This window comes from Carcharhinus amblyrhynchos, chromosome 23, assembly GCF_965287045.1.
Source record: "Carcharhinus amblyrhynchos chromosome 23, sCarAmb.v2.hapA, whole genome shotgun sequence".
Classification (NCBI taxonomy): Eukaryota; Metazoa; Chordata; class Chondrichthyes; order Carcharhiniformes; family Carcharhinidae; genus Carcharhinus; species Carcharhinus amblyrhynchos.
Genome location: NC_137346.1, coordinates 18,987,442 through 19,001,292, shown reverse-complemented (window position 1 = coordinate 19,001,292; position 13,851 = coordinate 18,987,442). Strand labels below are relative to the sequence as shown.

The 13,851-nt window shown below is 44.4% G+C and overlaps 1 protein-coding gene across 1 annotated transcript in view; it reads left to right on the top strand.

Moving 5' to 3' along the window:
* The window catches only part of blmh (bleomycin hydrolase), an 88,747-nt gene that overhangs the window by 59,225 nt on the left and 15,671 nt on the right, over positions 1–13,851 (top strand). Inside the window, exon 11 of the mRNA XM_080210743.1 lies at positions 4,385–4,454. Within this exon, the coding sequence (XP_080066869.1) occupies positions 4,385–4,454 (70 nt within the window). The remainder of the gene's footprint in view (positions 1–4,384; positions 4,455–13,851) is intronic.

Here is a 13,851-nt window from a genome sequence, read left to right as displayed (position 1 = left end):
GATCTGTTTTTTGGGTGCATTTTCAGGCCCTGCCCCCATATGCATTCTGGCTGCAAAACTTTGAGCAAATCTGTTGCTCGTGGCAGATGCCTGTGGGCAGGGCCTAACATGCCCGAAAGCCTGCAGAGGGAGGTAGTGTGCACGACTTCTGATGGGGAGCATGTTGGCAAGAACCTCTCCCAGTGAGGCAAGCCTGTATGATTGAGCGCCAGGCTCGCTAAGCACATGATTTCCATATATTTAAATAAATTAGTCGGCCCATTTCCGGCAAGAAACTGACTGTGCTGGAAATCAGCGCTTGTAAAATGGCGCCGGTCGTGAAAACCGGTGCAATTGAGCTATTCGCTTTACAGCCCACTTTATGACTGTATCGTGTCCAAAAACGGGTGCCAATGTGATGGTAAAATACTGCCCAATGGGTTCCTATGCCATAATAATATTCTATGAATACGAACATTTTTTCAAGACAATAAATTGAATGGTCCATTTGCGTGGCCAGCTCAAATACATAGAGAAATTAAAAAATAGTTATTGTACAAGACAGTAACCATCTGTCTTGTACAATAAAACTAACATGCGCCAAATCCACAGCTGCTTAAATTAATATGCATGTTAACCTCTGTTCAGAGACTTCTTAATATTTGCAGATTGAATCATCGTTAATCACATCTTGTGGATTTATTAGTGGGCACATCACGATTAGCTCATCACAAGAGGAGACAAAATTAAGTACTTCACATGAACAATTAAGTAGCACAGTCGGCCAGCCATTAATATTTCTGAGCCCTGGGTTTAAAGCCTACGTTAATGAGATGGAATTCCCCTCCTCCTGCTGGCTTACCGGATGCTATGCCAAATGGATTTGGAAGTTGACATCCGTTTCCCTGTGGACAAGGTGATAAAGGTTCAATGGTAGTTGTTCTGAGACTGTAACTGAGACACGTTATTGACACATAGCATTATTAGGAGCTTCGATGCGTTTCAGGATGTTACGTGACTTTATCATAGCATCTCGACAATGCAGAAGAGGCCATTTAGCCCATCGAGTCTGTGCCAGCCCTCCGAAAGAGTACTCTACCCAGGCCCAGTCGCCCTGCCTAACTCCATAACCCCGAACAATGATCATTGCCAATCCACCTAACCTGCATATTTTGGTCACTGATGCCAGAGTTCTACAGCCTCACCGGCCACAGAATTGGAGCAGGCGCGGGGTGGAAGATGGAAATGTCCATTGACCTTGGGCAGGAATTTCCGGTCTCGCTCGCATAAGGTGTAAAATCCCACCCTAAGGAGCAATTTAGCATGGCCAATCAACCTAACCTGCACATAGAATGCTACAGTGCAGAAAGAGGCCATTTGGCCCATGAAGTCTGCACCAACCACAATCCCATCCAGACCCTATCATCACATATTTACCCTAGCTAGGCCCCCCTGACAGTGAGGAGCAGTTTAGCATAGCCAGTCAACCTTACCTGCACATCTTTGGAGTGTGGGAGGAAACCGGAGCATGGAAACCCACGCAGACACAGGAAAAGCATGCAGACTCCACACTGACAGTCACTCAGGCCAGAATTGAAACCAGGTCCCTGGTGCTTGTGATGCAGCAGTGCTAACCGTTGTGCCACCGTGCAATCCCACGAATGATCTATGCTGATGCTGGATGTCCGAAATGAGCAGAAATTCATTTCCTCGGCAGTGACACCCTTCGATACCATGCACAAAATTTAAAAAACTATACGTTTTTAATGAGCATTTATGGCAGACCTAACCGAGGTTGTTCCCAATTTGAAGCAGAACCTGTGAAAGTGCAGTATTCGGGGGGAAAAAAACCTAGCGAGGAATAGCAGCAAAACAAGAAACTCACTAATCTCTTTGTGAAGCAGTCCAACTGGAGTTGCCTGACGTAGCCATCATCTATATTACATTTCAAATGAAATTAAGTGGGTATCAGATGAACCATAAGTAAAAATCTACATCCAATTAAAGAGCTGCTTTTTAATATTAGAGTCTGACAACGCTCTGGACAAACATTGTTATAAGCCAAATGAATGGAATCAAAAGATAAATAGATTACATGACCCACGACTGCTAATACTAGTTGAAACAGTGACTGACTTCCTGAAATTACTTTTCTCTTTTAATCACTGCTGACCTTTAATCTGTGGTGAAGATATCTGATGTTGGTGTGAGATGATTTTATAAAGAAAGCCTGTTTGGTAGTGATATATAACTGCCGGGGATCATAGATATTCTGCTTGTTCTGTCAGAGTACAGAACAGATGTTTAAAAATTCATTCACGGGACATGGGCGTCACTGGCTGAGATTTATTCCCAAACCTAGTTATCTGAGGGCAGTTGAGGATCAACCACATTGCTGTGGCTCTGGAGTCACACATGGGCCAGACCAGGGTAAGGACGGCAGATTTCTTTCCCTAAAGGACATTAGTGAACCAGCTGGGATTTTCTGACAATCAACAATGCTTTCGTGGTCTTCAGTAGATTCTTAATTCCAGATATTCTTTTTTATTGAATTCAAATTCCACCATCTGCCGCTAAGGGGCAATTTACCATGGCCAATCAACCTAACCCGCACACCTTTGGGCTGTGGGAGGAAACCAGACCACCTGGAGGAACCCCACGCAGACACAGGGAGAATGTGCAATCTCCACACAGACAGTGACCTGAAGCCTGAACTGAACCTGGCACTGTGAGGCAGCAGTGCAAACCACTGTGCTGCCCTGAATGGAACAACCATGTATATAGGTCTTCTCAGGGCTAATGTTGTGGCCTATATAGAAAGTGATAGGGGTTTATCTTCTCGATTTATATACTCCGTGATATTTGATGCTTCATATTTGATATAGTTTGAAGTCCATTTCCAATTAACTGTCTTCTTTCTCTAACTGTCTCTTTTATTTCATCCACTTGTTGCTGTTGTATGATGGGAATAGATCTTTGAGTTTTGGTGACCACAATAATTCAGCCAAACGCCCATTTTCTGTCACCAATACTCTTCATTTTGCACCGAAGGAAAGGGCTTTTTGTCAGGTAGTCTTCACCTCTGACCCACTGCAGTGGTCCAGGTAGAGTAATAGGTTTAAAACCCCTGCTGACCGCTTCCTGCTTAATAAGGCACTTCGTATTCCACAAAGCCCTCGACTGTTGATGATCTCCCACTGCCTTTGTGGCCAGTGGAACAATTATCGTGCTATGAAAACACCCATTGTTACACCCAGTAATGCCCAATAATGAAAGTGTTCAAAGAACAATTTAAAACATGCTGTTTTTAAAGTCGCTGAGATTATTTTTTTCTCTAGGGCTGCTTACAACAGTACCCAACAGATTAACCTTTTAATTCCTACTGATTGCAGAACATTGGCATTCCCAGAGTGATTTAAAAGGAAAATGGTGCTGATTTTACAATAGCAATTTGGAGGTGGGGAGAAACATCATAATTTTGGGATGAATGTATATCATAAAAGAGATTTGTTTTTAATGTACAAGAAACAAAACCTAAGAAGGATTTAAAACTCATTCCCTACTGAAATCGTGTTTAATGTCATTGCTACTGTGGCCACAGAGACACCAGATGGTATCAGTCCAACATGAACATTGATTGTAGTCACATAACTGGAAAGGATTGAAATTAACTTGCAAAATCCATGCAGTTGAGAGCTAAGCACCCCAAAACCTATTTTCACATGTACAATATGTATGTGTAGTTTGGTATTGTGTTTTTGATTTGATTTTATTATTGTCATGCGTATTAGTATACAGTAAAATGTATTGTTTTTCTGTGTGCTACACTAACCAAGTGTACCATTCATAGAGAAGGAGAGAGTGCAGAATGTAGTATTACAGTCATAGCTAGGGTGTAGAGAAAAAAATGACTTAATATAAACTGGATCCATTCAAAAGTCTCATGACAGCAGAGAAGAAGCTGTTCTTGAGTTGGTTGGTATGTGACCTCAGACTTTTGTATCTTCTCCTTCATGGAAAAAGGTGGAAGAGAGTATGTCTGGGGTGCGTGGGATCCTTGATTATGCTGGCTGCTTTGCCAAGGCAGCAGGAAGTATGGACAGAGTTGGTGGATGGGAGGTTGGTTTATGTAATGGACTGGGCTTCATTCACAACCCTTTGTAGTTTCTTGTGGCTTTGGGCAGAGCAGGAGCCATACCAAGCTGTGATACAACCAGATAGGACGCTTTCTATTGTGCATCTGTAGAAGTTGGTGAGAGTCATAGCACTGAGAATACTCCAGACTTTGCGTCCAAGATTCCTGCATCACAATATTCCAAAGCTTCTTGTTCATGAAATGAATGTCCATTGCACAATATAAGTAAAACTTTGCTGACGTTCTGTTCTTGTGTACTTTGGCACACAGGGTGAAAATGATGCTGAATTTGAAAAGTGGAGAGTGGAAAATTCATGGGGAGAGGAAAGTGGGAACAAAGGTAAGTGTTTAAAATAAAATATATATAGAGTGACTCGTATCATTCAGTTTGTGAAAGTGTAGCTAACAGAAAAGAGTGTTGTCTTTGGATCTGGATAATCTATGCAGTCTGCAGAATGCAGCACACAACGGTTTCAGATCATTGGGCAGAATTTTCCAGCCATTCACACCGGCGGGTTTCTCTGGTCTCGCTGCAGTGGATGGAGGTTCGGCTAAGTGCCAAATTCTCCGTCCTCACTTGCAGTGGCAGCAGGGCGTGAAAGACCGGAAAGTTCCAGCCCATGATGGGGACAATTCTCCCAAAAAAATCTCAGTGTCAAATTTGGGTGAAAACCGGAGTAAATTACGCTGTTTATTTCAGTGGGAGTTCAGAGAAGAATCTCCCACACTCTTGTGTGCTGCAGAGTGCACCAGCGTAAATCCCGTTAAAAATCGGTAGACAGGGCCTGTCCCAGCTGGAGAAGCTGGCAGCATAGCGCTAGGCGAACCACTGAGCATGCACCGATCTGCCGGCCTCCCGATTGCGGGCCAGGTCGATTGCTGGCCAGCCCCGCAATCCCTGCATCGCGGCCATGCAACCCTCCTACGGACGACCCAACCGCTGGCCCCCCCCCACAAACATGATGTGGAGATGCCTGCATTGGACTGGGGTAAACACAGTAAGAAGTCTGACAACACCAGGTTTAAGTCGAACCGATTTATTTGATAGTAAACTCACAACCCCCAAACACGCCCAGGCCCGCAGTTCCAACCCTGCATTCCCCCCATTCGACCCCCCAATGCCAATTTTCCCAACCCCCCCCCCACCAACTACAGCCTTGACTGCTCCCCCCCCCCCCCCCAACAAAAAGCAGGCTGCCCACCGCCCCCCCCCCTACTCCAATGGCCAGCCCCGAGCGCTGGCTTCTCTCCCCCATTGATCACGACTGCAGAGTGTCGGTGGGACCCCCACCCTCACTGATCGCCCCCGTTAGGCCCTGTCCCCTTGGCACTGCCCAATGCCCGGTGCATTGGCACATTGCTCCTTTGGCAAAGTGCCAGGGAGCTCAGGCGCAGGGAAACGCTAATTATATTTAAAATATAATAAAATGATTAAATGAAGCCTTGCATAGGTAACAGAGCTCTGTGCCTGTTTCCGGCGCGGAGCTAACAGTGCTGGAAACCCGGCACTGGGAGAAGCGCTGGGGGCCGGACGCCCAGCGCGGATCGCGCTAATCTGGCCCTGCTTAAATCTCCCGGCCGGCTGCGTTACAACATCACCGCAGCAGGACAGGAGAATCGTGCCCTATTTTCGTGACATTTATGCATCACAAGTAAATCTCAAGTCACGAGTAAACAGAAGCAAAGGTTCAACAATAAAAATTAGTCTAAGTCATCTGTGTCCAAATGCATCTCTTTTCTTAATAGAACATTCAGCCCCAACCTTTTGCTTCATAAAATCAAAATAATCTGTATCTTCACCTACCTGCCTCAGTACCTTATCTAACAGACATCTACCAAATTTAGTTTTGAAATTTTCAATTTACCCAGCCTCAAATCGCTTTTTTGGGAAGAAGGATTCCACAATTCCGCTACTGTATTTGTGGGCACAGTGCTTCCTGGTATCACCCCTGAATGATTTAGTTCTAATCCTAAAGTTATGCTTCCTTGTTCAGGATCCCTTCACTAAAGATAATACTTTATCTATCCCTTCAGCACCTATTTAATGTTTTAAGTACCTTGAAAAGATCACCCCTAAATATTCTAAACCCAAGGGGTAAGATTTTAAGTAGAACAATGGTGCTTGCCATTGTGAGAGTTGGTGCCAAACATGCAGTTGCCAACTCTCTATCTCCCACTGCCATTTAGTGCTTACTTGAGTCTTGATTGGCAGTGGGTGGGAATTTTGTCCGAACCTGGATGGAAGGTTTCACCCATGAGAGCTGGCCCACCGCCCTTTAGCCCGGCCAGGCACAGCACTCCAGTGGCCACAGTTGGTCCTGCAGAGCTCTGTCTGGGAGGAAGTCCTAGGGCCTTCAAAAAGGTAAGTCCCAAAGGTAAAAGGGTAAAGGATGCCTGGGGGGAAATGGCATGAGGCGGAGATGCCAGCGTTGGGCTGTGGTGGGTACAGTAAGAATCTCACCACCCTAGGTTAAGGTCCAACAGGTTTATTTGGAAGCGCGAGCTTTCGGAGCGCTGCTTCTTCATCAGATATGAGTGCCTGATAAAGGAGCTCTGAAAGCTTATGATTCCAAATAAACCTGTTGGATTTATCCTGGTGTTGTGGGACTTCTTACTGGGGAAATGGGAGAGGGGTTGATTGTGCTGTTGGTGGTGATAGGCCAAGGAAGGTGTCCCAGAGCTCCAATGCCCTGGGTGGCGGAGCGGCGGTGGTAGTGCCAAACACTGAGGGGCTTTTAGTGTGAGGCTCTCCCCCGACCCCACCGCTGTATGTCCTCCCCCCCCGCCCCACACACACACACACACACACACTCACTCACACCTCCATTCCCACCCATGGTCTGGAAAAGCTTTAACATCACTTTCCCACCCTATCCACACCCACTTCTGCCAACCAAAAAATTGAGACTGGGTGGGATAAGACACTTAAGTTGCCACTTAAGAAACTTAATAGCTGAATGGGCCCTGCCCGCCCAAGGGTCAAATTATATGTGGGTTTAGATGGGTTCCTGGAGAAATCCCATCCATTCACCCAGCACCACTCTCCCCACCGCCCCCGCCACAGAACCTGCCTTGTGGGAGCATAAAATTCTGCCCATGGTCTTATTAGTCACACATCTTCATTGACACGTGAAAAATACATATCCGTATGTAATTTATTTCAGAGGCTGCTTTGAATTGTATCTAAGCTTTGTAAATACCTGTCATAAAATTGCCAGAATGGATTTCCTCAACAGCTGGAGTGTAGGGATTCTGAATAACAAGATTTGGAAAGTTAATGTTTGGCCACAGAACATGCGAATCATAAAAACCGATTTCAATCAGATTTGCTTTCCTATTTTATGCATTAATACGTGACAGTCTTTGAGGAAAGCTCTAAGGTGGCTTATGGGAGATAGAAACCAAGCGCATCTTCTATAATCTGATATCAAAAGCATGGGTTTCATACAGCACAGAAAGGGGCCCTTCAGCCCATCACATCTACACTGGCCATTGAGAACCTATCCTAATCCTATTCTTCAGCATTTACTCAGAAACCTTGACTGCTATGATATTTCAACTGCTCATCTAAACATTTCTTAAAGTTTGTGAGGGTTCCCACCTCTGCCACTCTTTCAGGCAGTGAGTTCCAGATTCCCACCACCCTCTGGCTGGAAAAGCATTTTCTCAACTCTTTTCTAAATCTCCTGTCCCTTTCCTTAAATCTGTGGCTCCTGGTTACTGACCCCTCCACTACGGAGCAAAGTTTCTTCTTATCTGCCCTATTTGTGTCCCTCATAATTTTGTACACCTTCAGCCTTCTCTGCTTCAAGGAAAATAACTCCAGCTTCTCTTCATAGCTGAAACGCTCCAGCCCAGACAACATCCCCCCTGCACCCTTCCTCATGCAATCACATCCTTCTTAAAGTGTGGTGGCCAGAACTGTGCACAATACTCCAGCTGTGGCCTCATGAGTGTTTTATACAGCTCCATCATAACCTTCCTGCTATGCCTCTGATCTGTATAACACCATTATTGACTGGATGAACCTGCTGAGACAGGTAGAGCTAGCCAGATTAAATCGAAGACTTTCTTTCCAGGTAATGTTTAGGGAATTTTGCCTGGATGGTTTTCCAAGCACATGTCTTCTTGGGCTGGGTGAAAAGTTTTTGCATTTTGCAGCCATGCCAGTCTCTGTATTTCAGACCGACACTCTGAAGTCTAGTTAAGTTCTGGAAACACATTCTTCAGTGTAAAAGGAACTTTTATCAATATAAACAGCAGCATTAACATTGGAACCTGAGCAATACAGATCCACAATTGCTATGTTAACTGGTCTCGACAGAAGGACTTGTAAAAGTGCTGCAGTTGCCCCCTGGATTATTGAGGAGAAAATCAGGCACGATTCCTGATCTCAATCATTTAAATCTGAGCTCTGACTCCACTTTCAAGGAGCTATGAACATGTACCCCTAGCTCTCCTTGTTCTGTAACTCTCCCCAACATCCGACCATTAACTGAGTAAGTCCTGCCCTGATTCAATCTATCACCTCGCATTTATCTAAATTAAACTCTGCCATTCGTCAGCCCGCTGGCCCAATCGATCAAGAACCCGTTGCAATCGAAGGTAACTTTCTTCACTGTCCACTACGCCACCAATCTTGGTGTCATCTGCAAACTTACTAACCATGCCTCCTGTGTGGATTGATCAGGATTAGGTGGCACAGTGGTTAGCACTGTTGCCTCACAGGTTCAATTCCGGCCTCAGGCCACTTTCCGAGTGTAGTCTGCATGTTCTCTCTATGTCTGCGTGAGTTTCCACCGGGTGCTCCGGTTTCCTCCCATGGTCCAAAGATGTGTGGGTAATTGGCCATGCTAAATTGACCCTAATGTCAGGGGGTTAGCAGGGTACATACATGGGTTTATGAGGATAGGGCCTGGGTGGGATTGTGCCCTCCTTCTGTACTGTTGAGATCCTGTGATTCAGTTTGACTCAAAAACCTCTGAAGGCGAACAGCCTGTGGATATTTGACACTAGGGCTTACATGTGAGTTATGTTTAGTTGGGACAGGATACCAGAGAGTGACCCACACCAATAGAACTGAACATGGGCAAGGAATCTGTCCTCAGGAGAGGCAGTGGTTTGAGGAAATTTATAGAACAGAAGATTCAGGCTGGCGCCTGCACAGGTCAAGGGAAGGCCAAGGTGGTGGCACATGCATTTGCGTTCCTGATCTGAATAAGGCCTGGTAGCTGTTAATTTGTGTTTATAACCACAACAGATTAAAGCCTCCCAGAAGGAAATAAAAAGTTCCCAGTGGGTTGGTGGAATGTTCAGAGAGCAAATTGTTAAATATAAAGGCTTTGGTGTGTTTATTCTCTGTTTCCTTACTTAAAAGGCAGCAGCAACTTCCATCTGCTAGCTAATTAATTTAAAACTAGATGTATATTTATTTAAGGATACACTGGGCTCCCTTGCTGGAAAGTAAGACAAAAAGAAAGTCTTGCATTTAATTTAGCACTTTTTATGGCCACCACTCTTAAAGCGTGTTGCAGCCAATTAAGTATTTTTAAGATGTGTTGTAATGTAGGAAGTGGAGTGTAATGAATGTAAATGGAAGTAAAGGATACAGTATGGACAGGTATACAAATATAGCATAATGGGGAGATGCAGATGTTGGACTGGAGTGGGCACAATAAGAAGCCTCACAACACCAGGTTAAAGTCAAATGGATTTATTTGGAAGCACGAACTTTCGGAGCGCTGCCCCTTCATTAAGTGACTCACCTGATGAAGAAGCAGCACTCTGAAAGCTCGTGATTCCCAGTAAACATATTGGACTCTAAAAGAGAAAATGCTGAAAAATCCCAGCATTTTCTCTTTTGATTCCAGATTCCAGCATCTGTAGTAATTTGCTTTTATACTGCACTCTAACCTGCTGTTCTTACAAGAATAGCATCTTTGAGTATGACAAAATAACCCACAGGATGTTTTATTCAGTGAATACTTTCTTTCACTTTGCATGGTACATAGTTGTACTGGTGAGGATGATGATGAAACCATGGCAGCAGTTACCTGACGAATAATCTGTTTCCTGAATTAGTACAATTAACATACAAAATTGATTAAGGGGGGGGAAAAAAAACTCTCCGTCAAATCTGCCTCACACCATGATGGCTGGACCCTACAGCCTTGTCCTTGGTAATCTGCTAAAAATGGCAGAATACAGAAATTAAATCCAGGGTCAATAGAGTGGGAGAGCCAGTGATTCCAAATAAACCTATTGGACTTTAACCTGGTGTTGTGAGACTTCTTACTGGGGGAAATGGGAAGGGAGTTGATTGTGTCATTGGCAGTGATAAGTCAGGGGAGGTGTCCCAGAGCTCCAACATCCTGAGCGGGATGGGTGCCCAACACCGAGGGGTCTTTAGGATGAGGTCCTCCCCCCACCCTACCCTTTCTGCCACCGCCCTCCACCCCATCTACGCATGGCCACCCAGAATCAGATGATCAAAACTCGTCCATGTGCCAAGTTATATAGAATCCCTACAGTGCTGAATGAGGCTATTTGACCCATCGAGTTTGCACCCACTGAAGGAGCATCCCAATCCCTATTCCCATCGCCCTCCATATTTACCCCACTAATCCCCCCCTAATCTACAGACTTTGGGACACTAATGGGCAACTTCAACATGGCCAATTAACCTACTCTGCACATCTTTGAACTGTGGGGAGAAACCGGAGCACCCGGAGGAAACCCATGCAGACATGGGGAGAACATGCACATTCCGCTCAATCATCAATGGCCAGCATTGAACCCACGATCCCAGTGCTGTGAGGCAGCAGTGCTAGCAATTGTGCCGCTGTACCACCCACAGATTTGATAGTGTTAGGTAATTGCTGATATCTGGTCACTGTTACTGAGATTAGCATTCAATTCCAGATTTGTTACTTGAATTTACATTTTACCAGCTGTCATGGTGAGATTTGAACCCATGTCTCCAAAGCATTGGCCTAGACCTCTGAATCACTAGATCAGTGACATTGATTTGATCTGACTTATTATTGTCAAGTATATTAACATACAGTGAGAAGTATTGTTTCTTGTGCGCTTTACAGACAAAACATACCATTCATGGAGAAGGAAATGAGAGAGTGCAGAATGTAGTGTTACAGTCATAGCTAGGGTGTAGAGAAAGATCAACTTAGTGGAAGATAAGTCCATTCAAAAGACTGACAGCAGGAGGGAAGAAGCTGTTTTTGAGTCGGTTGGTACGTGACCTCAGACTTTTGTATCTTTTTCCTGACAGAAGAAGGCGGAAGAGAGAATGTCTGGGGTGCGTGAGGTCCTTAATTACGCTGGCTGATTTGTCGAGGCAGCGCGAAGTGTAGACAGAGTCAGTGGAGGGGAGGGAATTGCCACTATGCCATCAATATTGCCGATGTCTATAAAGACACTTAGCTTCTGGATGATATTTCTAACCCAAGTCAGGAACCAATCTAGCTCCCTCTTGTCGACATACAGACATTCAGCACCCACTCAAATTTAGCTGGCCATCCAATCAGTCGGCCGCAAAAAGAGTCCAATTCCCTGAATCCCGTGACGCGGAGCAGAGAGTTGACCTGTGGAGAAAATGGCTCTTCTCCGAGCCACTAAACCTTACCACAAAGGGGGCAGAATGATTCGACACTATAAAGATATAGGCCGAAACTTTACCACCTCACCGCCACGGAATCGGAGCTAAACTGAACTAAAACTAAACATCATAGGGCCAACGTGTCTGTTCCTTTGCTGTACTGATCTCCATATTAGAAAAATGAAATGGAGTCACTGGGGAAGGAGCAAGAAAGATTCATAAGTATAATACCAGAACTGTAGTCACATGTGAACTCGCTGGTGTTTCACCAAGTTTGCTGACTGAGTGAGGGCCCAACAACGGAAATCTCCGTTGACCTCAGGCAGGAATTTCCAGCCTTGTCTGAGCGAGGCCGTAAAATCCTGCCTGTAGTTAATGTAACACACGTTGAAAGAAAGTTTTAATTTAATTTAATAAAGTGAAAATCAAGATGTGCGCAGAAAAAGGCTTATTTGGTTTAAAGGGGATATTGGTCAAAATAGCAGAAAATCTCTCTGCTCCTTAAGTAGTGCAATTAGATTTCTAACAATCTCTTGAACTATTAGCTTTGGGCAGATCGGGCCGTGGTTTGATGTCCTAGATGAAGGAAGGTACCTTCAATAATGTTGCATTCTCTTTAACTGCTGCACTGATCTGTCAGCCTAGCATGGGTTCCTTAGTGCTGACTTTAGAATTGAGTGGGCATCGAGTACAAGAGCAAGGAGGTTAAACTTGTGTAAAATACTGGTTCGACCTCAACCGAAGTATTGGGTCCAGCTTTGGGCACCACCTTTGAGGAAAGATGTGAAAGCATTAGAGAGAATGCAGAAAAAACCTCAATAGAACGGTTCCAGGGCTTGATTTGAGAAATTGAGACTGTTTCCCATGGAGAAGAGAAAGTTGGGAGGATATATAAAATAGAGATATTCAAAATCATGTTGGGGGGGGGGGGGGGGGTAGTTAGATCTGTTGTTTAATCGTAATTCTGCCAGATACCAAAATAGTTGAATTCTACAATGGCCTCTCCAAGTAGTTATAGATCACGACGTACCCTTCCCCAAAAGATCAGACATTCCTCCCTTAATTCAGCACTAATTGGTAGAAAAATCACCAGGATGCCTATTATGGGAAATGAAAACCTTAACTCCACTTCTGAAATAAACTTTGGGTATTTTCACTGGTGCTTCGGCGCAGAAAATGTGCCAAAAATTTAAGATATGCACAGAAACAATGCAGCAACCCGTAGAGTTCATTCAAACAATTGCAAAATATCAGTTGGTGTCATAATGCAGGCATTAACTAGTTCATTTTCGATAAGAAACACTGGAATTTGATAAGAGCAATTTCAATATTCATCTGATGACATTGGTCATCCGCTACTTCTCCCCTGTAGAGAATGGATAGAAGATAGTCATTTAGTAGCACAGAACTTGGGTTTGGCTGAAAAAAGCAACATGCTGTCAAAGCTTTTCATCTTGCACTCATCAGGACAGATCACAATTGCAAAAGTAATGGGAACAGCAACTTATACTGCAGGCAAAGAGAGAAATGATTGGTTGGCAAATGGACTCTGGTCAAGGCATTGCTATGGGGAATGAACTAAGAACAGTTAATCACTTTTGAGCTTTTGTTCAAACTCAAACCAAGCAGGTTAACTTTGGTTGACAAGGCATTGCCATCGTGAATGAATCGGGGCTGCATTACCCCCCACCATCCCCACAAACTTTTGCTTTTGTTCAGTTTTAAAAAGATGTGAACATGCTCCTTCTGCCTGCTTTTGTACTCATTTATCCCCATTCACAAAGCCAAAAATTCCCATAAGCTTTTGTAACTGGTCATTAATTGGGTTGTAAGGATATGATTTGTGATTGATATTAGAATGTGTTTCTTGAGGAATATAGTTTGAAAGATAAAGGGTGGAATTTTCCCAAACTGCCCACCACGGGAATTGGTTGGGGGAGGGGTGCGGAGATTGTGCAAAGGTCTGTTAATGTCAGGCTTGATTTTCCAGCAGTGGGGCAAGCACAGCTGGAAAATCCCATCCGAAGAGTCAATTGTTTCAGTTTGGGTTATTTGACAAATGTAAACTATAACAAATGACAAACATTAAAGATCAACTTATTTGCAGTGTAAGGCAAAATTC